The 23,941-nt window shown below is 39.8% G+C and overlaps 2 protein-coding genes and 1 long non-coding RNA gene across 7 annotated transcripts in view; 2 read left to right on the top strand and 1 right to left on the bottom strand.

Annotated features, from left to right (window-relative positions):
• Gas2 (growth arrest specific 2) overlaps positions 1–9,907 on the bottom strand; it is a 125,789-nt gene extending 115,882 nt beyond the window's left edge. The window contains exons 1-3 of one of the 2 annotated variants that reach the window (XM_052161825.1): positions 8,998–9,907; positions 8,053–8,140; positions 4,652–4,766 (exon numbers count right to left, since the gene is read on the bottom strand). The gene's annotated coding sequence lies outside the window, so the exon portion shown is untranslated. Of the gene's footprint in view, positions 1–4,651; positions 4,767–8,052 lie in introns of both variants that reach the window. The other variant, XM_052161835.1, reaches the window with a different exon arrangement.
• Positions 9,908–10,213: 306 nt separating this feature from the next.
• Fancf (FA complementation group F) lies at positions 10,214–11,905 on the top strand. The gene has a single exon (XM_052161809.1). The coding sequence runs from the start codon at positions 10,227–10,229 to the stop codon at positions 11,244–11,246; it is 1,020 nt and encodes a 339-aa protein (XP_052017769.1). The 5' UTR covers positions 10,214–10,226; the 3' UTR covers positions 11,247–11,905.
• A 524-nt stretch (positions 11,906–12,429) lies between these two features.
• LOC127668270 (uncharacterized) lies at positions 12,430–21,508 on the top strand. Of its 4 annotated transcripts, none has more exons than XR_007974052.1 (5): positions 12,430–13,245; positions 13,928–16,075; positions 16,513–16,581; positions 17,549–17,653; positions 19,404–21,508. It is a non-coding gene; the product is annotated as an uncharacterized LOC127668270 (long non-coding RNA). The 4 variants fall into 4 exon arrangements; XR_007974063.1 differs by having other exon boundaries at positions 16,004–16,075; XR_007974050.1 differs by having other exon boundaries at positions 13,928–16,581.
• The last annotated feature ends 2,433 nt before the right edge of the window (positions 21,509–23,941 follow it).

The following is a 23,941-nucleotide window of genomic DNA, read 5'->3' on the forward strand; positions in this document are numbered from 1 at the left end:
TTGAGAAAGCAGGGATGAGGGCTAGAAAGATAGCTCACGCATTCCAGGCCAAAGCTCACAACCAAAACTACAAGAGCAAATAGGCATGAGATTGTGTGGTTTCATGTCTTTATCATGGTACCAATGTATGCTTGTTAAATAGTTGGCTAGATGAATGTGTGAATCACAAAGCCTCTGGGTTTCTGAATCAAGGTGAATGCTGTTGCAGAATGGAAGAGTCATAATCAATGGCTGGCATCTAAGCCTCTCAGTGGAAAACAAGAGTTATTAACTCTGTAGCTTTATGGATAGAACAAATGACAATATAAGATTTTTTTTCATGTTTCCTGAAACTCTCATTCATGAAGACATTGAACCAGTTTTCTTTTGGTATGGAGCCACTGAAAATGAGAAAAATGATTACTTTATCAAATCATGAAAAAACTTCTTGACATTTTTATTATCGGAACTCTGTGGTAAACCCTCCTCATTGCTTATTTTCACAAAATATTTGTAGTAGACTTTTAAAATAATTTGGTATCTGTTGCACCAAACAGACTAGACAGAATACTGAAATGAGTAGCACTCCAAAGCCAAAGTAAGAGAACTGCACAGGAAAGTGGGAGGGTTGGGAAAGCCTTGCTGAAGAAGCCTTTGTCTTCCTGCTGCAGCCATAGTGACCATTGGCCTGAAGGACTGGGCCAACCATAATGCCTGGCTATCAGGAAGTAAGAGTGTGAGTAGTAACGCCACACTAGTCATAATGGCCATTGCCTTTGACATCATGAATAGAAGACCAAATTTGGAAAGAGAAAAAGAGATCTAGATTCTTTGTTAAAATGTATCTATGATTTTCTGATGGGCATGTCCTGAGGGTCACATAAAATATGTGATGGCTAACTGCCTCCACTTCTGTACAGAGTATCACCATGAGCAACCCCTGTAGTCAAGATATTGCCAAACTGAGACAGCAGCCCTCCTTCCCCGGCTCTCTCTGCTTTTCTTCCTCCTGCTGGCCAGGAGTTCACAGTGTCATTGGGGAAAATGGCTTTTAAGAGATTAGGTGGTATCACACATCAACTAAGCAGGTTAAGCAGGGTATGGCATAGTGACACACTCCTAGACTCCTAATACTTGGATGGTAGAGCCATGAGAATCAGGAGCTTGAGGCAACCCTGGGTTATCTTTGCCTTTATAAACAAATGCATAGCAGGATTCAACTCATGCCTGCGTTTGATTGGTTTAAAAGTATTTGTTTCCCCACAACACAATATGAAGCGATTTAAAGCAACTTGTTTGAATAAAAGTACCTGTCTACTTAACCCCCTTTTCTCTCCTTCCTTCCTCCTCTGTCCCTTCCTCTCTACCTTTTCCCATCTCCCTTTCTTCACTCCATCTTGGCTTTCTTTTTTTCTTTTCTTTTCTTTTTTTTAAAGAGGAGAAGAGGACAAAAACTCCTTTATCATCTGAGATACATATACATAATGTTACAATAAATTTATATCCAAGTGTTTTAAGTATGATAATAAAATCTCCTGAGGAAATGAGTGAATATATTTGAAAAGAAGACCCAGGTCGGTGTAAACTGCACCTGGGGCTGAGAGCTCAGGGTGGACAGGACTCAGTCAAACCAGCATAGGCACAAAGGCAGTTTATCTGCCTCCAGAAGTCAGCCAAACACCATCGAGAACTATCAGTGGGGAGTCACAAAAGCTCACAGAAAAAGATATTCATAGAAAACTTCTGACCAGGAAAAACTTACAGAAAAGGTCAAACAATCCATGGGCATAATCCTTCCTTTGGCTCTGGTTATTGGAGGGAGATGGAGTCCAAGGAGCAGTGTTTATAACCACCTCCAATCCTGAAGAGGCATGGATGCCAGAAGACTGAGTGATAGATAACCACTAAATACTTTGGTTGTGTTCTTAATAATAAGATATCTACAAACTGAATGATTAGCACTCAAAATAATTTTACTTGAAAATATGATTTAGACAAGTAGTTCTCAACCTTCCTCATGCTGCAACCCTTTAGTACAGTTCCTCATATTATGGTGACCCCAACATGATATATTTCATGACTACTTCATAAGGTCTGCAACCAAGATCAAATTAAAAATATCATTTGGTCTGAAGAAAGTAATAGACTTTTCTTTTGAATCTGATTAATAAATTACATCATGAAATGTGATTTTTTTTCTTGGAATTATCATTGATTGTAGTCTTTACTATTACTCAGATTAGAATCTCTAATAGTTCCAATTATTTGCCATTATATCGTAAAACTGCCTTTATTGGTATTATTACTAATTTATTTCTATTTTCTAACCTGCATTGCCCTCAGTAACATCTTGTTCTGATTTCAAAGCATTTTCTACTGGTCAGAACTAAAGATGGAGGAGGGAAAGCCTGCAAGTGGATAGAGGTACAGCCAGCATCCTGATTTGCATGCCGCTTACTAGTGAAGGTCTTCTGCTCTCAGAACAGCAACAATGAAACAAATGCTGGGACTAGAGATGTCTCAGTGACTAAAACCACTGTGCTCTTGGAGAGGACTCAGGTTCAGCTCCTAACAACCATATGGCACTTCATTCTAGAAGATCAAGCACCCTCTTCTGGCTTCCATGACACAGGCATAAACATGGTGAGCAGACACACATGTGGGCAAAGCATTCACACACCTACAATCTGAAATTTTATTAAAAAAAAAACACAATAACAAAACTGTACCCACTAAGCAAGGGACGGAAATGCCCTGTATTCTGCAGTAAAAAGCAGCAGGAACATGTGTAGGTTTGTTAGATACTGTCGTGGGGACTTTAAAAATGGCCACATTCATTATGCTCTTCAAAAGCATAAAATGAAAGAAAAAACTAAGCTATACAATCATTTTTCCTCAAACACTTTTCTCTCCCTTCACATGGACAATCTCCTTTAAATGTGACTGGATAATTTCAGCAGCATCATCAGAATTATTTTCCGTTTTTATTTTGAATACCTATTTTACTTTTTTAGGGCATCCCTCATACTTAAATGTTGATAATTGGCCATGCGGTGGTGGCACACACCTTTAATCCCAGTGCTTGGGAGGCAGAGACAGGCAGAATTCTGAGTTCAAGGCCAGCCTGGTCTACCAAGAGAGTTCCAAGTGAGAAACCCTGTCTTGGAAAAACAAACAAACAAACAAAAATGTTAATAATTAACAAAGAAACAATGCTATAAAAATGTTACCCTCCAGGAAAATGTATCTGTAATATAGCAAATTTTATCTTAATCACTTGTTGGTTTCAACCAGTTTATTTTGAAATACCAGGAATCTCTTGTGAGAACATTCCTTGACATTAATGCTATTAGCCAAGCAGCCCAGTCTCATAACCCAGATTCAGTCTGGAAGTAATTAAATACAGCAGATTTTGTGGCAATTTCTCACTATGTTTGCTACTTTGTAAGCACTAATTAGAAAAATTAGTTTCATCTATCATTGTGAAAGGGGAATTAAAGTGAGTTTATATATGTATGCACTTTTCAATTTCTTTTTGCTTAGTATACACACACACACACACACACACACAAATCTCTTACGACATTTTGCATTATATGTCTAGAACTTTCAGCCATCCAGAAAAAAAGAAGGCTAAGAAATAATGAAAAAAATGTGCCTAAAAAATCCACATAAAAGCTTTTGGAGACTTGAAAATGGGAACAGCAGACACTTAAAAGTTATTGAACCAGAAGCAAAAACTCCTTCCTGGCAGGTGCTCATACATCAGCATACAAAAACCATTGGACAAAATGAAAGCACACAAAAAGTGTCAAGTATCTACATGAAATCTATCTTCTAATTCAAAGTAACACAGCTCATTTCCTTCTTAATTTAAGGGAGAAAACAGAAGGAGGAAAAGGAAAGGAAAGAAGAAAAGAAAGAAGAAAGGAAGAAAAGAGGAAGGAAGGAAGGAAGGAAGGAAGGAAGGAAGGAAGGAAGAAAGAAAGAAAGAAAGAAAGAAAGAAAGAAAGAAAGAAAGAAAGAAAGAAAGAAAGAAAGAAAGAAAGAAAGAAAGATCGAAAGGAAGGAAGGAAGGAAGGAAGAAAGAAAGAAAGAGAGAAAGAAAGAAAGAAAGAAAGAAAGAAAGAAAGAAAGAGAGAGAGAAAGAAAGAAAGAAAGAAGTATTTATCATTATCTAGATGATGATATGTTATGACTCATGAACTCACATGACTTATAAAAATAGGAATTTGAGCAATTTTCTCTGTTGAGGTCTTGTCAAAAAATAAGGGCAGACTGGAAAGAGTTTTGAAGATAAACAAACAGACGAACATGTATAAAATTGTAGACAAGGCAAAAGCGGTCAATAATATGACAACACATGTAGGAAGTCCAGAGGACTGCAAGGGGAATATCCTGCAGAACAGATGCAGGAAGACAACGCCTCAGCCTTAGCAAACAGAGCCTACCCTTGGTCCTGCTGCTTGTTTGTAAGGCCTCACTCACACTTATTAGTTCAACAGAAAATCAGAGGTCGAGGGCAAGGGGCTAACATGATGATGGGCTATCCTTTGCTCAGAACACTGAGGAAAGAAAGAAGAAAACACATTAATGAAAGGAGGGCAAGTGGATAATATCTCCCATTTCTATTTACAAAAACCAAGGTCAGATTATAGGAAACACAACGCACTTTCCATTACCATACAGTGTGGCTTCTGGCTTGTGTTAGAGCAATGTCTCCAGTCTTCTCACACCCAGGCAAAAGATACTCCAGTAAAGAACATTTGAGAGACACATATAAAACACTAGGTTTAAAAGGAAAAAAAGAAAACTCTTTGAAATGTAATACTATAAATAAAAATGATCGCAATTGCTTTAAAAACAATAGGTTCATTAAGACATTATCATACATCTATCATTTTTACTTCCTTTATATTCAACACCCATTATCCTCTCGCATCTCCCCCTCACTGGTCCCCTTACTACCTGCATCATTTACTTTCCTGTTGCTATAATAAAATACCAAAACAAATTAAGGAAGAGTTTATCCTGGCTTACAGTTTCAGAGGGACAGAGTCCATCATAGCAAGGAAGCAGACCTAAGAAGCTGGCTGACCACATATTTAACAGCACACAGAAAGCAGAAAGAGCAGGAAGCTGAGCAAGGTGTACAAACCCTCAAAGCTTTCCCCAACTCTGATGTAATTCTTCTAGCAAGGCTCCACCCCCTAAAGATTCCATGCCCTCCTCAAACAACAGCACCTACTGGGACCAAGGGTTAAATAACCAAGACTATGGAGACAATTCTCATCAAACCATAACACTGCTCTTCTAAATAAATGATAGTCCTTATGCTCTCATGTTATTTATAACACATATTTATGTATTTCTTTAATTAGAGTTCTCATAGCAGAAAAAAATACACATTCTTCTGAGTTTGGTTTAGCACAACATGGTAATCTCCAGTTCAATCTACTTTCCTGAAAACGACATAATCCAGATGATAAACATCTTAGCTGATTACATATCAAATATGGGTAAGATAATAGAATAGAGGCTTTAAATATTAATTTATATAAAATGTCCAACACTTAAAGCTGTTTTTTAAAAAGGTTTTTATTCATATATGCACATTGTGTGTGTGTGTCTATGGACATTGTTTGGTGAAGGGATCTAAGTGTATAGATGCATAGACCAATGTATACACATGTAGAGGTCAGAGGAAGTTGTTAGGTCCTGTCCTCAAACTCCCTGTTACTGCCTTGAGGCAGGATTTCTTACTAAATTAAAAGATCACAGTTTTCGCTGGGCTGGCTAGTCAATAAGTCCCTGAGGTCACCTGTGCCCTCTACCCCAGTGTCTGCACTGGAGGCATGCAGAGCCATGCCCAATCTCTTACATAGGTGCTAAGATGTTAACCTCGTGTCCTCATGCTGGCACTGCGAGTGTTCTTACTCAGTGAGCTATCTATCTCCCTACTACAATATTTTAAAACATTGACTTTTATGTTTGAGAGGATTAGTCACTTTCCTGATGATGACTTTTTAAAAGGGTTCACAGAGGTAGGCCAGGAATAGCTCTTTAGGAATGTGAGACCTAGCCCATGCTCATATAATTAGTGTCTGCTCTCCACCACGGAAATTCTAGTCAATCTCTTAAGACACAGGTCCTATCCAGGAGATTCTGTTCACAGTTTTACCACAGTTTTGTGTAAATTTTTGGAACCTATTAACTACCACAGTACCAATCAAAAAGCTCAGATAGTACCTTGAACCTATAGTAAGCTCCCTCACCTCACTCCATCTGCCTCCCTGAAGTATAATCTATTGTAAATTCACCCCTATTATGATTTCCTTTATTCTATAAAATTATAAAAAACTTAATGAAACTGCCTCTACATTGGAACATGGAATTTGGGGTAACTGAAATCTGTGTTCCAGTGTCATGGTCACTCAAAAAATCCCTCCAGAGTATAAACTATCTCTTATCCCCACCCCCAACCCCCCCCAACCCACAAAAAAAAAGAATTCACTTCATATTTTGGAGAATCAGCATTAACCAGAAATGATAGCACTGGCAATAATTGTTATTCTAATGGCATTCAGAATTTCTAATGAATGTGATTCTACTTAAACTCAAGTACTTTCTGGTCCCTTTAAAAACACTGTGGGGTTAAATGCTACTGTAAAATTCAAGCAAAGTTTTCTTAGCATATATTTTACACTGTTGGTGGAGTGTTGTCATGATGGGGAAGGCATGGTGGCAGAAGCCTAGGGCAGCTGGTCACACTGTGTGCAGTCTACAGGAACTACAGGGCAGGCAAGAATTGGGGCAGGCTATGAAACGTGGCCTGCCCAGTGACTTCCTCCAATAAGCCTCAGCCATCTAAAGGTAACCTAACCTTCTGCCACAACACCCTCCACTGGTGACAAAAATTCATGAGCATGTGGGGGGACAGTTCACACGCCACCCAAGGCAGCCACCGAGTGACTGACAGTGATGAAGGGTGAACACACTGGTCAGAAGGATGAAGCAAAATGGTGCGGGGATTTTATCACACTCTGACAAACGGCTCTAACTAAACATGTACTACCTACTTCCAGAATCCTGTGATTAACATTGTCAGACTGCCGTTAGCTTTGGTTAACTAGAACTGTGAAAAGAAAGCTGTGAGTAAGGCAGGGTGAATGGGCAGCCCTCTGCAGAGTGACAGAAGTGGACACCAGACAGGAGTTGCCTTCATTCGTCTCCTGGCCATGTAGTTTGTTGATGTCTTGCTTATTGCATATCTTAATACAAGCCTCTAAATTATACCCACTCAGAAATATCCGCTCAAATTTTCCAATCAAAATATTCTGTTGAACAGTATTTGATGAGCAACCTAGGACCAAGAGCAAACACTGCAGGAGCCAGCTGCATCTTTCTTTCTTCCACTACTGCTCATGACAATGCTGGTGATTGCCGTTCTGTGTTTGGGAAAAGTAGTATTGGGAGCAGGCCATGACAAGGCCTAGCTACTACAGAAGTGCATATTAACAAACCCAAACCAGCCGAAGTTTATGAGCCACATATTATACGACAGGGCCTCTTTAGCTACATACACTTAAATTAAATAAAGCTAAAAAAATAAACCTACAAGATTGACAAAAGCAATTATAAATATATAAGGTACCACACTTATATACAGATTCGGATTAAGGACTGTTCATTCATTTTTAGTTCCTGAAACGAAACTCTCATAAGCATGCCTGGTGTCCAGCTTAGACTCCATTACTGACTTTAGAATAAGATTTTTTTTTTCTGAATCCCATAGGCCTAATGACAGTAGTAATGACAGTAGTGGCCAGTCCTCTGGCCACTTTTGAATTTATTTTATTTAGTGGAGAATGTTAGAGAGAGAGGTTTAAAGCTAGATTCCTAGACGAATTAGTAAATTAAGGCAGGGTTTCATTAATATGATCAGTTAACATTTTCTGGCCCTGCTGGTGGAGCTGAGCTAGCACTGATATCCCAAAGAACAAGGAAACTTTCTGGTACTATGATAAAACATCATGACCAAGGCAACTTGTAGCAGGGTTTCTGTAAGCTTACGGTTCAGGGTTCCAGTAGAGCAAGAGTCCATCGTGGCAGGAGACAAGCAAGGCAGCAGAGGAATGAAGCTAAGCATTGACATGCTCACCTGCAAACATGAAGCAGAAAAAGATGAAATTGGAAGTAGAAGGTGTTTGAAGCTCTCGAAGCCTAACTAATTACATATGTCCTCCAGCAAGGCCACACCTCTTACACCTTCTCAAGCAGTGTTACCAACTAGGGAGCAAGTATTTAAATACCATAGCCTATGGAGGACATCTCTTACTGAAAACACCACAGAATACATATTGAAAGTCAGCAACAAACACCTATGCCAGTATGTTACATATATGGCTTCCATCTTCTCCAGTGCCCTGAGGTAAGCTCCTGCTGAAAGTGTCTTAGTTTAGTTACTTATGTTGCTCCACTCCTGCATTTGAATGAAATGTTATTTTAACAGAAGTTTCCTAACCCGGAGCTTCCATTTTCTGTCCTAACTTACTATATATTGGGAATTGGCAGAGTGTACCCAGCAGGTAGAAGGTTGTTCCTGGCATTCTCGGCATACAGTATACACATCTTACACTGACATTTTAATTTGTGAGATTCCCCTCACTTGATTTTCCACTATCCCCTGATAGCACCAATATTTGTGTGGCCTAAATCAAAGATCCGTCCAAAAAGCCTTCCAACACTTTCTTATCCAACTGGTCTTTAAAAACATCATACCTGCCACTTTAAAAATACACAAATCTGATTTGTATTACACTTAAGTGTGCTTGGAATATCTGTCTCAAGTACATAGGTTTCTTAAAATTAAAGTATTTATCATCTTTCAGCCTCTAGATGAATCTTCCCGAAATGGAAAACTGGTTCCAAATCCAAAGTGCTTTCTTCCAATGGGAAACTGTCAGAGGCATGCACAGCTACTTAATAAAAAGTGGCTACTGTAAAACAAATACTCACTGTGGTGCTGAGATTTAACTTAACATCGGTTTTGAAAAGGTGAGCACTGCTAAAGGTTCTCTGCACTGTCCCAGACACCTGGAAATGAAGCTGTTTTTGACTTTTTTCTCATCCTGGATTAGATTTGGTTTTCACTCTGGTGGCTTAAGTCTTATTAATGGTTCCCATGGCCTTGGGGCTTTTTCAGAGTTGTGTCCCTTGGACATTCGGTTGAAAGGAAGGTTTACTGGGGCTTTCCCTAAACATCTAAGATCTAGTGACTCTTACTTTTGTCTACCACATTATGAAGTTAAGTTGAAAGTCTCTCTAGGAAATGTTAGTGTTTGCTGTGGCACTGGTAGCATTTAACTACACTTATCTCTACTGCTACTAGGACTGGTACTAGTGGTACTCTATTCTAGTCCCGTACTTCACTAGCTATCACACCACGTGACTTAGTATTCAGTAAGTGGATGAATCAGTGACTTCTGTAATTCCTTACAGCTAAGACCGGAAACTTTAAAACCCACCATACAGTTAGACTAAAATAAAAATACCAAAAGCCAAACACTATAGTCAAGGGCTAATGGTTAAAAACTAAACAAAACTGGCTTAACTATATGTGCTGATAAGAATGGCCAGAACTTTCCAAAGTCTAGCACAAATAAGTAAATTAATTTGAGCATAAACTTCCATTTACTGTTTGGCCAGTATGCCTCAGGATAGTGCTGCCAGTCACTAGGTTAGTCGAGGCAGAAGGATTGCAAACTGAAAGGCTGCGTGCACAATTTAGTGATAAGTTTCCTCAGAATCAATAAATAATATAAACAAGTAAAAAGGAAAAAAGTCCGGGGATACAGCACAGCGTGTGAGGGTCCTGGGTCTGTAAGTACCAGGAAAACGGGTCACTTAAGAGCTTTGAGTTCGCAAGCGGATCACATCCGCATTGCTAATAGAGATAAGCATCCATCCCCTTCCGGGGAAGCGCCAAAATGTCTACCACTGGCATTTTTAAAAACAAAAGAGAATGTAAGATTCCTGGCGCACAAACAAGCACTCATGCGTCCCCTCCCAGACCCAGAGTGAAAGCTTAGGACTTTCCCCTAGTTCATTTCCAGCGCCAAAGTGCCCCGGAAACCCTGTTGCGAGACTGACACGACCGTCGCCCAATGGCAAGCAGGCTGAGGTGGGACCTCACGTTCACGTCCAATCTGCTCGCGCCTAGGAAGGTCTGGGCGGAAGCGGCCGCCATGGAGCCGCTTGTGCAGCATACAGAGCGCTTCTCAGAGCTGCTGGCCGTGTCGTGCGGGCCGCTGGTGCGCACGTGGGACGCCGCGACGGTGCGCAGGGCGCTGCAGTGGGCACGCTATTTGCTCCACGTGTACCGACGCTTCGCGGGCCGCGGCCGCGTACGGGAGGCGCTAGAGAGGCGGCTCCCCGCGCCGGGAGGGCCGCTCGGGCTGCGCAGCTTCGCGGCGCTGGAGTCTGGGGACGCGCGGCTTGCCCTACGCCTGCTGCGGAACCGCGCGCTCGCGCCCTCCGCTGTCCGTGCGCTGCCCAGCTTGCTGTTCCCAGGCCCTGCCGCAGACAACGAAGACGACGTGCCGCAGGCGCGCTTGGTCCTCCTGGCACGCCGTGGAAGCGCGCTGCACTTGCTGTTCCGCCTCGGCGGGGACGCGCCTAAGGGCGCGCTGCTGCGCACGCACGCGGATTTGCTGTACGCGCGCCTGCGGGAGCTGGGCGGTGCCGACTCCACGGCCGCGCGCAAACTCCTTGACACGCTCTGGACACACGGGCCGCGGGAGCACGTGCTCAGCGTGACGGCCGAAGCGCTTCTGCGCGAGGCAGACCCGGAGCCAGCTCAGGCCACAGACCCAGCGGGTGCAGATGAGCCACAGAAACTACTGCATTGGCTTCTAGAAAGTCCTGAGGTATTGACCGCTTTTTGCCGCCATCTGCCTGCTAAGCGCCTGGCCTCTGTGGCGGGCTGCCACCACACACTGTCTCGCGCCTACCTGGATCTGCTCACAGCGTGTGCCAGGCAGCTGCACTATGATCTGCAAAAGGGCGCCTGGGTTTCCAACCAGCTGAAGGACATGCCCTGGGAAGAGCTGTGCCTAAGACTGCAGAGCTTGTGCCATGCTCAGCCATTTCTGCAGGAAGAGGTGCTGGTGACCCTGCGCTCCTGCAAAGCCTTGGATGGAGATTTCGAGGTTCCTGGAATGAGTATCTGGACAGACCTCCTGCTGGCCCTGCCTGGTCGTGCTTGAGTGTGGGATCATGGTAGAGTAGATTCTCAGTTCCCAGGCTGGGCATCTGGACAGATCCTTTCCCATTGAGGGAACAACAAGCACACATCTCACCGAAGCCTCTATGCACAACATCCTGCTACTTCTTGACTATACAAGTTTGCAAATTGTCAGTGTTCTCACCAATTCCCTATACACATGCTCCCAAAACCTAATTAGGTGCCAATTTTAAATGGTTTGTAATATAAGTATATATAATATGCACAATAAATATAATATATACATGTATAATACACATCGTTTCTGTTCTGGTAATGGATCCAGGAGCCTGCCTATGTTAGACAGTGTTCACCACTGAGCTACATCCCTAGCCTTAGAAGTATTCTTAAAGTCATCGAATTTTCAGCTTGTTTTGTGTAAAGCTAATTTGTAAGAATACTAAAAGTAGATGGACTTTAAAAAGGAAAGGCAGCTTTAAATTTTCCAAGGACACTTTTTATCTGTATGAGTTACTTTTTTCCTGACACTCTTCCTTAGTACAAAGTTTTGTTTAACCAACAGCATGTGGAAGCATCAGATGTTAACTTCAAAGCTGACTGGGCTAGAGTTAAAGCCCTGGGCTTGCTTTCCGTAATCTGTTTACCAACCTTAATGTGCATTAAAGTTGCGTTGATCAGAAAGTTTTGTTCTTTGTATAAGTCACTACTCTGAAAGTCAAAATAACGGCAAATTAGTTTAAAGCATTTCCTGAGTACACACTTAAGTGTTTAGAGCACAATAAATGTAAACATATCCCTTTGCGTTATATGATGAATCTAATGAGTTAAAAGAATTGAGATCAGATGTGCCATTTATCACGTTAATAGCCCCAACCTGTGTTTAAATGTCTGATTCTGTTTTTCCTCATGGTTGCTGGAGGGAGACTATTTTGAGTGTTTGTTTTCTGACTAACAACCCAACTTTGCTGGGTAGTTGCGGGGCAGGCCTTTAATTCCAGTACTAGGGAAGCAGAGGCAGGTAGATCTCTGGGTTCAAGACTAGCCTGGTCTATAGAGCAAGTTCTAGGACAGTCAGAGCTACACAAACAAAAAAGCTGTCTCAAAAAAAAAAAAAAAAAAAAGACTTTGCCTGCTTCAGTGTTTGAAACTTAATAATAGTTTTGTTAATAAATAACTTCTAAGTAAATTTCCAGGGATCAACATACTTTTTTTTTATTTTTATTTTTATTGATATATTTTTTATTTACATTTCAAATGATTTCCCCTTTTCTGGGTCCCCGCAAGTCTCATAAACCCTCTTCTGTCCCCCTGTTCTTCCATCCACCCCTTCCCACTTCCCTGTTCTGGAATTCCCAATACTCTTGCACTGAGTCTTTCCAGAACCAGGGGCCACTCCTCCATTCTTTTTGGACATCATTTAATTTCAACATACTTTCTTAATGCCCATTAAAGTAAATGCCCATAACTCACAAAATTAACTCCTAATTATAGAAATGGTAATAGAACAAAAGAATACATAATGCAGAATTTTAATTATTTAGGCTACAAGTATAAACAACTAATAGGATTATCTGAAGAGAGTAGTATCAATTTTTTTCCCTGTAATCAGATTACTTTTTTTGTCCAGATCTGTGTGAACCATCTTTTACAATCTGCTGTATTCTGATTTGGATTCCTTTGTGCTAATATACATAGGAATGGCAGCTGGGCCATGATGTAGTTATGTTTTGTTCTTTAGGGTCTCACTCTAACCCAGGTTAATCTGGAACTTTCTAGCCTCAGACTCCTAGGGATTCCTACATGGTGAGATTATAGGTGTGAGCTGGGCACATACAACTAACTAACTTCTGCATTTTTGTTTCAGTGGTTTAGAAGTTTTAATACTGATGCCTCCCAGCTCATTTTCTGCTGTTTTACTTTTGTTTGCTTGAAGAGAAATTCTGACCGACATCAGAATTTTCCTTTTAATAGGCTGAAGTCAGTGTGCTGTAGTAAGTTACCTGGGACCATGGCTGAAAAGGGTAAGGAAACCTTCCTAGAACCTATGAGGGAAGAAATATACTTGTCTTTCTATATGCCTCTCTTTTTAGTCAAATTATTATTTTTGGAAGTGGGTTTCTATGTAATATCAACAGTGCCTATGATACAAAGTAGTATTGGCAAGGCTTGGTAATTCAAGGCCTTGATATAAATTTAGTATCACTTGTCCAAATTTTTATTTGACCTCCTTACTCTCAAATCTGCCTACCATGTATACAAATATATGTGGCATATCTCATATGCCTTTTTATTCCAGGATTAATTTCTAGCAATATTTTTATTTTAGCTTTATTTCATCTTTAAACATGAATATATGTGTCTGTGTGAGGATGTTTGCAAGTGGTATAGATGCCCTTGGAAGCCAAAAGAGAGTGTCATATCATCTAGAACAGGAGTTACAATTAGCTGTGAGCTGTCCAATGTGCACCCACTGCAAGACCTGCCACTCATTGGCTTTCTAGAGTCTGCATTGCATTTCAGAGTCCACAGTCCCTTAAGAGGAAGGTAAACCCTACTGTGTTGGTGGAACGTTGTTTCTTTGTTTTGCAGTGTTTCTCTTTGGCTCTTGCTTCCTGTTTACTTTGAAGTGGTTTTCTTGGGTTGTAATCTTGGTTGTCTGCTTCATTTGATCTGTAATCAGTTAAGAGACATGTCTCTGGACAGGTCTGTGAAGATATTCTCTGGGAAGATTAACTGAAGAAAAAGACACCCACCTCCATCCCCACCCCACCACCACAGTATCCTTCCAACTGTCTGGGTATATGAAAGTCAGCAAGAAAAGCAATTGTTTCTTGCTGCCTGCTTTGACGCTTGCTCATGAGTACATATAGTCTGAATGAGTGTCTCTTGGGATAGTATGCTCAGTGCAGAAGAAGACCACTTCTCACGTGTTTCTCCTGGACCAACTAAGACTTCAAACTGCAACTGACACTCATAACGAGCAAGTCCCTATGAATGGAAATAGACCATCACCACTGGGGCATCTGTTTGAGAAGTGCAAACCACTTTAGAAGTGATTTAAGTAGAATTGATCTGAACAAAAATCAAATCCCAATACGTGGTGACTTTCTCAGATTTCAGCCCAGCAGCCTTAAGAGTTTCCAGAGTTACTTTATACCTCAGAGTTGAATCAACATTAATCTATGTCATGATTATGTCTGAGGGTAGCCTGGGCTACATAGTGAGTTCTAGCCCCTCAGAGATGAGTTCCAAGTCTGAGCTACATACAGTTCACACTAGCCTGAGCCACAGTATACAAACCCTGACTTCTCCCCACAAAGTATTTTGTTGCTGAGGATTAAAGTGTACTTTTCTTGCTGTCACATTTTTTTATGCTGATGCTGTATACCGGGGTTTAAAAGTAGAAACAGGTTATAAACAGAATAACCATTTACCTAAAAACTGTAGATACAAGATATTCATTATTGACAAAATTTAATTGATGTAAACACTCTAGGAAGCAAACATTGATTTTTCTCAGGAATTAATTGGAAATGATCAATTACTCTATCAGAATAGTGGCACCACCTCATTTATCAGGTGCTCATTGTCCTGGTAGGCTAAGAATGCCCTTTTGACTTACGAATATTACAGTAGCCCTAAGGGAAAGAGCTTAAATCATTACAGTGATGGCTGTCTCCAGCTGTCTCTGAGAGTATCATTGTTCTTAATACAGAGGTGGGGTTTGACTTAAAAGGAACTGGCTATGTCTTAAAGTCCTATTGGGGGTCTATCCTTTTACACAGGGAGTGATATGAATCCCAACCTGAGATAAGTTCCATACACAATGGCTGTCAGGTCCTGGAAACCCCGGTTCTCCAAACTCCAAAAGTCTGTTGAAATACACAAAAATGACTTCTTTTAGCAAATGGGAACTGGTTTCACCAGTTCATTAGAAATAGTGACTTTTCCCCAACCACCAAAAATCTTCCTGTGCTCCAGATTTGAGATCATTTCTAAATATATGGGTTGCCTTTTGGAGTTTAGTGAATTGGGGTTTCCTATGGACCTCACTGTGGCCACAGGGATATAGGTATAGTGTGAACACTGAGTCTACATTTTATATTTATGTAATACATACATTGTACTTATGTGTAATACAAGGCTCTATCAAAATCTGAATACCGTCTATGGTAACCTAGAACAAATCAGTGTTCATAATATCCTGACCTTATGACACCACATTCAAGTGGCAAATATTTACTCCTCTGGCAAGCACTCTGCCACTGTGTTGTGATTTGATGTACTAAAATTATTAATGTGCAATCTTCATAATAAACAGTCTTTGGTTTTTAAGTGATCTTGCTGGGTTGCCCAGAATGACCTTAGCAGCAGCAGGGATTACAGGTGTGTGCTGCCAAGCCTTGCTTATGATTTATATGTGTTTATGTTATGAACCAAGTGTCTAATATTTTAAAGACTATATAGAGAGAAAAATATAAAGGACAGGTTTGATTTGGGTAAATACTGGATCTGTTAATCCTGGTGCCTGCTCCATGATCTCTCAGATGGTTGTTGAAATATTCATTACCTCGCTAAGCATTTGACATAATATCAATAATTTTGGTAAAATATTCTAGTGAGGCAATGCATGTATTGACACAGTGCCCACAGGGATCTAAGCTTGTGAGCTGTTAGTTTTCAGTGAATGTAGATGCAATATCAGGAGAAAACAGACAGATTTCTTTACAAGTCCCAGACACATTCAGTACCTTAAAGTCTCTGCTGTTCTTTTTAAAGTTGACCTCACCAATGACCCCAGCCAGACTCTGCAGGACACGGAACAAAAATCAAGACAAGTACAAGAAAGAGGTTTGTTGGGAGAAGAGGGGTTCATAGGGGCCAGTAGGGACTGGTAGGGGAGGGAGTTGGAGAAGGTGTAGAATTCACAGTACACATGTATGATTGTAAAAGAACAAAATCTACCAAAAATGATAACTGAATTTGGATCTACAACTAAGCTTTAAATAATCTTTAATATGTTAGTGATTAAAATTTAAAATAGCAAAACCATATAGATCTTAAGTGGTTTTATCATCTCTTCTGGAAGTAAAGAAATCTCAAAATTTAGAACACTTTGGGCAGAAAAATTAAGTTTTCCGCTTTCTGTTTTAAAAAGGCAGACAATGCAAAATGTTAACCTTGATTTAGACGTGTACTCGGGATTTTCCCTGAGGAGCACCAATCAGGGCTGGGCTAAGAGTGCAGCAAATGTGTGTTCCTGCCCCTCTGCTCTGTCTCCCTAATAGTTGCAAACACAGGAGTTTCTGACAGGACCAGTTTGGAATTGTGTTCGAATCAGAAAAAATAAGTGGCAGGTGAGTAAGGAGCAATTTACGGCAGATGCACGCCACAGTCCATCAGTCAGCAGTGGAAGGTTGCACTTGGGGTTGCTATAGCCACCCGAACTCATCTAGACCAGCCACCATGTTCTAATTATAGCCAGGAAGCCCCGAACTCTGCAGTTCAAATTGGCCAGTGTAGATTCAAAATGTTTTCATTGTTGTTACAGACATTAGCTAAGGAGGGATATTTGCAGAACTTACACTATAGCCGGGTTTACTGGCTTCTACAAATAGAATATCGCCACATTATAATTCAAAGACATTATTTCAAGAGCAAAATAGTTCGTAAAATCTGTTCTTTATGTTAATAGGAATTAAAAGTTAGAAAGGGGACACAGTTTAAAAACTCGTTTAATGGCTTTTAAACCAGTTTTTAATCTATAACACCACTTCTGGAAAAGCGTGGACTATTCTTCCTTAAGGTCCCATCTTATTTGCATACTCTGGGAAGAAGTGGAAGCATATCATTTTTTAAATAGAGCAACAGGAACTCAGCTATTCATGCAAAACCTGCTTTCAACACTTTGTAGAATAGAGCTTCTTGGTGGCGTATTACATTAGTGGTCCTCCGTCTGACCATATATTACTTTTTGGAAAATAATTTAACCAGAGACACAACTTGAAACATAACTTTTCTTCTGGCCTTTAAAAACTCTGAGATGTTTTCTTCTTTTCTAGTGTTCTCATGGAAACTCTGTCATTTGCACTGTCTTTCTTCCACGGGTAAAATGCCAATTCCCACAGCTTCCAGACTTTTCTTTGACTATCCTTTGCAGAATGTTGATGCTGATATATTTCTATACACTTCTGTCCTGTTTTAGTTACATTTCATATTTGGAATCTCTGTGGGAATGGACTTTATTTTTTTAAGTAAGGAGGAAAATTCCACCATTGAGTTTTAGAATATTTTTTTCAACATCACTCACTTTCCCCATCCTAGACCCTGAGGATGTGATATTGGAGCTTTGCTGGTTTGGATTCACAAGTCCTTGAATATCTGTTCACGGCCTGTATTCCCAGCCCACAGCTAATTCTTTTCGTCCAGGTGGGTAATCTCTAGTGCAATGAGTCGCCCTGGCCTCTTCATTCTGCCCTTGTCGTCACCCGCTAAACTTTAGTTCAATAATGTGACTTTCGTTTTAAATCTAGCCTTTAAAAAGAATAAAAGATAAATTGTTTGGGAAGAGGAAGGAGAGTCCTAGAGATGAATGTGATTAAAGGACTTTATATACATGTATGAAAAAGTAATAGCTGAAGAGCATTTTGTATGACTAATATATACAATAATTGCAGTGTAATTGTAATATACAATAATTACAAAGTAATTGTAAGTAATTACAGTGGAATATATACAATAATTGTTTTTCTTTTCTTTCAACATTGAAGCTTTTCCCCCATTTGTTTGAGTATCAAAAATTCCTTGGATCATTTTTGGAATTCTTGTTCTAAAGTCTCTGTTGGGTAATCACATCATGTGTATTGTCTCTGGGGTAATCTCTCTGAGCTGTCTTTACTTAGTTGTTTCCATGGTGCACATTTATTTACTGTTCTACCTGAAGCAAGTAAAATACCCAGCTAATTCCAGAGAGGTGGAAAGTGTTTGAGACATCACTTTTATACAATTCTATTTAAGAAATTGTATGTTTATGTATAAATAGTAAGTCGAGTTATTATTTCCTCAACTCTTAAACTGAAGCAAAAATAAGCACACAATACTTGAGCTCAGGCCCTAAGTAATGAACATTAGAAGTCAAAGCCTTGTTTTAACCTTTCTTTGTTTTTTTGTTCTGATATGACAATGTTTCTTTTTCCACAGTAGTAGAAAGCAGATGAGATATGATAACTATATTAGTTACATACTAACAGTACTAGTGGATAGTTTTTATAAAGAGAAAGGCTGGTCTTTCTAACTTGGAAAGCACAAATTAAAGTTAGAATCATTTTCAAAAGAGAAATGACAAACTTTGAAAATATGTTTCCAATCTAGAGTCCTTAAATATTGGATAGATCATTAAATTCTCAACACACCATTAACTCACAGTCCATATGGCCTATGCAATGGCAAAAATCACAGGATTACAAAGAAAATGTTTCTTTATTGAATCTGACTCCCCTGCTTTCATAGCCTATCAAAATTAAACTATACAAATTATCTAAACTATGAAACCACCAAAAACAACAGAGGAGCCATATATCTTCAGCTACAGGACACATTCCCATGGAGAGATAGATTCAAATCAGACTGGATGCTTTGACTTCCAGTCACACTGGTGACACTGTGCTTGATTGATAGCACCTTTGCAGGGCTGCATGCTGGGCCCAGTGTTTGCTGATTGGTTTCTGCCAGCTCCATATATGTGAAGGAAAACATGATCCTGAACTGCCCCGCACTTTCTACTAGGGACATTGCTGTGTGGGTCACCAACTGAAAAATAGTCACCAAAGTCTGCATAGCTAGCCTATTAGTTCATCTGGAGTTCTGGCTGAGCAGAGGGCTTTAAGAAAGACATTGGTAGGTGTGATGATCCACATTTTACCTGGCATGTGGCTCCTTGATGAGGAAAAGAAACCCCCCCTGCTGATTTGGTTCCATTCTCATGTTTATAGCATAAAGGAGTGGGCTCAGATGGTAGATCTATACAAAGCAGTCACTTGCAAATAACTTAAGAAATAATTTGCTCATATTAGTTCCACATTTTATATAAAATGCACAGTATACTGTCTGCCAAAGTTATCACATTTATCATTTAAAATTGTAAAGATTATGGGTATGCTTTCTTCCTTTTTATTTTTAGTCTAAACCTGAAGCCAGAGAGGCATTTCTATAATGGGAATTCCATGTGTACTAGCAGAGATGGTTTCCATTCCTGTTAGCACTGGCCTCACAGACTTGGAATACCTTCCCGGCATTGCTGCAGACTATGGACCCCTCCACAGCATCTATGTCACAGTGGGACCAGACAAGGACACTCAGATACTACTGTCTTTCTGAAGACTTCAGGGATATCTCTTGTCTTTCACAACTCATAGTTTCAAAGTTCAAAAATAGCTCAGATCCAGACGAAGAGCCAAAGTGATGGACTTGCTCTCACACCTGGTCAGCCGTGTGTTACCAGTCTTTGTTATCCAGAAACACTCAGTCCTAGCAAACTGACACATACTCTTCATGCAGAAGAGAAATGTTAAGTTATAAATCCTAGTACCTTTTTCAAAAGATTTTAAAAATTTATTTAATGTATATAAGTGCTCTATCTGCATGTGTACTTTTATGCCAGAAGAGGGCATCAAGTCACACTATAGATGGTTATGAGCCACTATGTGGTTGCTGGGAATAGAACTCAGGACCTCTGGTAGGGCAGTCAGTGCTCTTAACCATTGAGCCATCTCTCCAGCCCCCTTATATCCTTCTTGTTCATTGCCTTGCAGTTTTAAATTATGTATAAATTACCAGTTCTGTTCATCATCACCACCTAATTAGCTACTTTTACTGCTTACATAATGCTCTGTACAATTCAGACTAAGACATATAAATACACATATCCTATATCATCTCAATGGCAGTGAACTTACTGGATTTCCATTTTATTGCTATTAAAATAATACATAGCTCTTTTCAAACATCTCAATCTGTTTATTCTTTAGGTGTCAATCAAAACCATATACATTTATGAGTAGATACTTGTGTATATTGTAAAAGGGCAGAATCAAGCAGATGAGCACACATACTATTTCACATACTAATCCATATAATGAAAGTACTTAAAATTACTGAGTAGTGTTCAAATCCATAGTGCATTCTGTTAGCTATGGTCAGCATAGGGGGGTTGAGCTCTGTTATCTCCCTGGGAGGTTACGCCTTTTGATACCCTTTTCTGTCTCCTAACATCAGTATCTGTTAAGCAGCACTGGAAATCAATCCAGGAAATCAACCTTTCATAGCCCACATAAAACGAGGTTATGTGACAATTCTTAATTTATTTAACATTGTTTAGTGTCATGCTTATCTTACAGGAAAGCATTTCAGTCTATTAAAGGGCCAATTAATATTTAATTGCATATGCATACATGTATGCATCTTTTTATTTTCAGTCTATTCATATGTATATGTGAGCTTTGCACTTAATTAATTTAAAGCTTCTTTAATTAATCTAAGCTGTTGTGTTTAGAGGAACAAAGGAGATCCAGTTTTATCACAGGCACTTGTAAATTGCTGAAGCTTTCCACACTGCTTTAAGTTATTGTTTGTTTGTTTGAGGCAGGACATTATGTAGCCCAGGCTGGCCTCGAACTCACTACATAGCGGGTGATGATATTGACCTCCTAGTCCTTCTGCTTTGGGGATTACAGGCCAGACATGGACCAACACACCTACCTGTGCTGTTCACTTTTCATCCTAAGATCCTGGAAATATTTACAGACTTTATTCTACTTGATCTGTCCTTTTAATAAAGTCACTTTTTAACTTTCTATGTCCTTTTAATGTAATTCGATCTCTGGTAATCTTCCAGGATTTATCTATGACATCACTCTTATTCCTTTGGTTTGGGGGATTACATCTTTGTGATTTTAACTTTTTTGGGAAAACTGTATCTCTTTTTACTTCAAAGGCTTTTTTTCATCATTATTTATAATGCTATAATTTATAATTGTAACATTTCTTGATAAATTGTTCTTATGTATTTTGGGTTTTGCTGTGTTTGTAACCCTTGGCCATAGAATGTAGCAACCAAATGAAAGGTACCCACCAACTCAGGTCAATCATGCTTATAGTGAATATCTGCTTCCTGCATGTGAAATCTTTGTGTGTATTCGCACGCATACATTGGGTGGGTTCTCAGGCTTCTACTGTTTGGAGATTCATATAAAACCTGCTTTATGCAAATAAACTCTCAAAATTTAAGGGGAAAATGATTAATAACTTTGTCCTAGGAAAAGCTCATACATCCTCTTCTTCAAATGTCAATGTTTCAGTACCAAATCCTGAAAACAGGATCTAGGTATTTATAGGTTTTTTTACTTCACATTGAGTTGTGAGCAATTCTGAGCTACGTTCAAGTGCTTGGTTTAAGGACACACTTTATTTTTACCTCAAGCGAAGACTCTATGTTTAGCCCTTACCTTTTCTGCAGTCAGGTTATGAAATATGAATTTGCATATCTACTTTGGACATAACTCATCCTGTCACTGACTCAGTTCTGCATTGCTCACAGCCGGATATTCATTTCAGAAAGTGAGACTGTACGTCAAAAGAGTGAAGAGCTGTTGTATAGTAAAGACTAAACACCTTTAATAAATAGTTTTTCATGGCCAAGTACAGTTCTTGCACATACCTTTCTCTGGTGCACACTGCTAGATATTGACCTAATATGATTAGAGTTGGTCTTTATTTCAGTGTTAAAGATGCCACGGAGTTGCTGACAAGTCCAGCTGCTTAATTTCCTGGCTCTGCAGCTGAGAAATGATTATGGTAAAGAGGCAAAAGAATAAAATCAAAGAAATTATGTTGTAAAGTTACCTCTGATTCTCAGGTAACACTGTCCATTGCCTTACAATGAGAAGTTGTAGGGCCTTCGGTCACACCTGAAAACTTCCTTTAGCTAGCTCTGTCTCCTCAGCTGTGGGATAATTTATATTACAGAGCAGTGGTTCTCAACTTTCCTAATGGTGTGACCCTATGATGCTGTTCCTCACACTGTGGTGAGCCCCCCCAACCGTAAAATGGTTTTTGTTGCTATGTCATAACTGTAGTTTCGCTACTGTTATGAATCATAATGTAAATATCTGTTTTCCAGTGCCCTTAGCTAACCCATGACAAAAGGCCAGAGGATCCCTGGCTATTCCACTGTCATCCCTTTCTCCAGCGTTCACTGAGAGCCCACCCCTTCCCAGGTCAGTCCCAATTCTGTTGCTGGATCCCTTGGAAAATATCCTTATTCTTCCACCTAACGTGAGTCTGATCTCAAGGTTTCTCTTGTTACCAAGGAGACAGAAGGCACAGGAGATAGAAGGCCTGTGATTTCTATCTTCACATTCTATCTGCACACCTTTGGTCTTCCCAGAGGGACAGGTTGGGGTGTTGCATCTTTTCTTCCTCCATTTTTTTCTTTCCTTTGTCTTGAAGATTTTTCCAGAAACTAACCCCACATTTTCATTTTTTTTTTATTACATTTCTTTCTCACAAAGCCCCAACACACAGCTGGGCCTCCTATACTTGTTGGTTTCTGCAGCAGGTTGAAAATGTAATCCCAAGGATTCACATGCCAGACTTGGTTGTGTACAGGCCTGTAAGCACAGCACTGGGAAGACTCAGGGTGATGGCTGGAGCCTATATACTACTGACCTGCCTCTTGACGTGGGAGTAAAGGCTAAAAGAGCAAGACATCTGATATCCCCCTCCGGCCTTATATAAGCATGCGCACATGCATGTACCCATACACACACTCCTAGAAACACTTGCACATAGACATAAAAAGAAACTTAAGGAGATTTAGTAAGCTATCTGTCTGTTTGACTAGTAAACACAAGTGCTATGAGCTCATACCCATGACTCCAATTCACTTCATTTCTTAATGACTAAGGCGCATCATCTCATAGACAATACTGAGGAGAAAGCTAGACCCATGTTTCTAGGAATGTGCTCAGAAGATGGTCTCAATTGACTATTGCAGATACAGAGTGTGTGCTCTATCCTAGAGCTCTTGACTCAGGATCTTAATATACTTGTATACTTAATATACTTGACTGAGGTCTTAATATACTTATCATGTCTACCTTGTTTTCACAATATGATGTTATATATCTTTATTCTTGATGGAAATTCAGTTGACTGGTAATTTATTTCACAAACTTTCGTTGAAAATTTCAGGCAAACTTTGCATTAGTTAGAAGTAGAAAAACTGATGCCTACCCATAAGGTATTCACAATTGGATGCAGCAGCAGACACTGCCAATGAAACCAACAAGATCCTCAAACAAACTGTGAATATAAAACAACTATAAACTGTGGAGTTGCTTATAGAGTGAAGAGGGGTCTCCTGTATAGAACGATGCATGCCTACATGTTTGTGTCTGCTTAGCATAAGACTACTAACAAATATTCTAGGCAATCTTGGAGACATAAGGCTCAAAATGACATGTAAGCTAGAATATTGACACCATGTCTAGATTCTAGGCTGATCAAGTATGCACCATATGTGCCTTCAGTAGAATATCTGTCACTTCTAAAACTCTTTACCTAAATAGATCAAGGACCCCACTCAAGTGTTATTCTGTTAAGTGTGACTTTTATGTTGGAAAGAATAAGACCATTCTTTCCATTTTATAGCTAAAATCT

This window comes from Apodemus sylvaticus, chromosome 1 (assembly GCF_947179515.1).
Source record: "Apodemus sylvaticus chromosome 1, mApoSyl1.1, whole genome shotgun sequence".
NCBI classification, from domain to species: domain Eukaryota; kingdom Metazoa; phylum Chordata; class Mammalia; order Rodentia; family Muridae; genus Apodemus; species Apodemus sylvaticus.

Excerpts from the sequence above, each read along its gene's own strand:
- Fancf (XM_052161809.1), top strand. The coding sequence starts at position 10,227 with ATGGAGCCGCTTGTGCAGCATACAGAGCGCTTCTCAGAGCTGCTGGCC.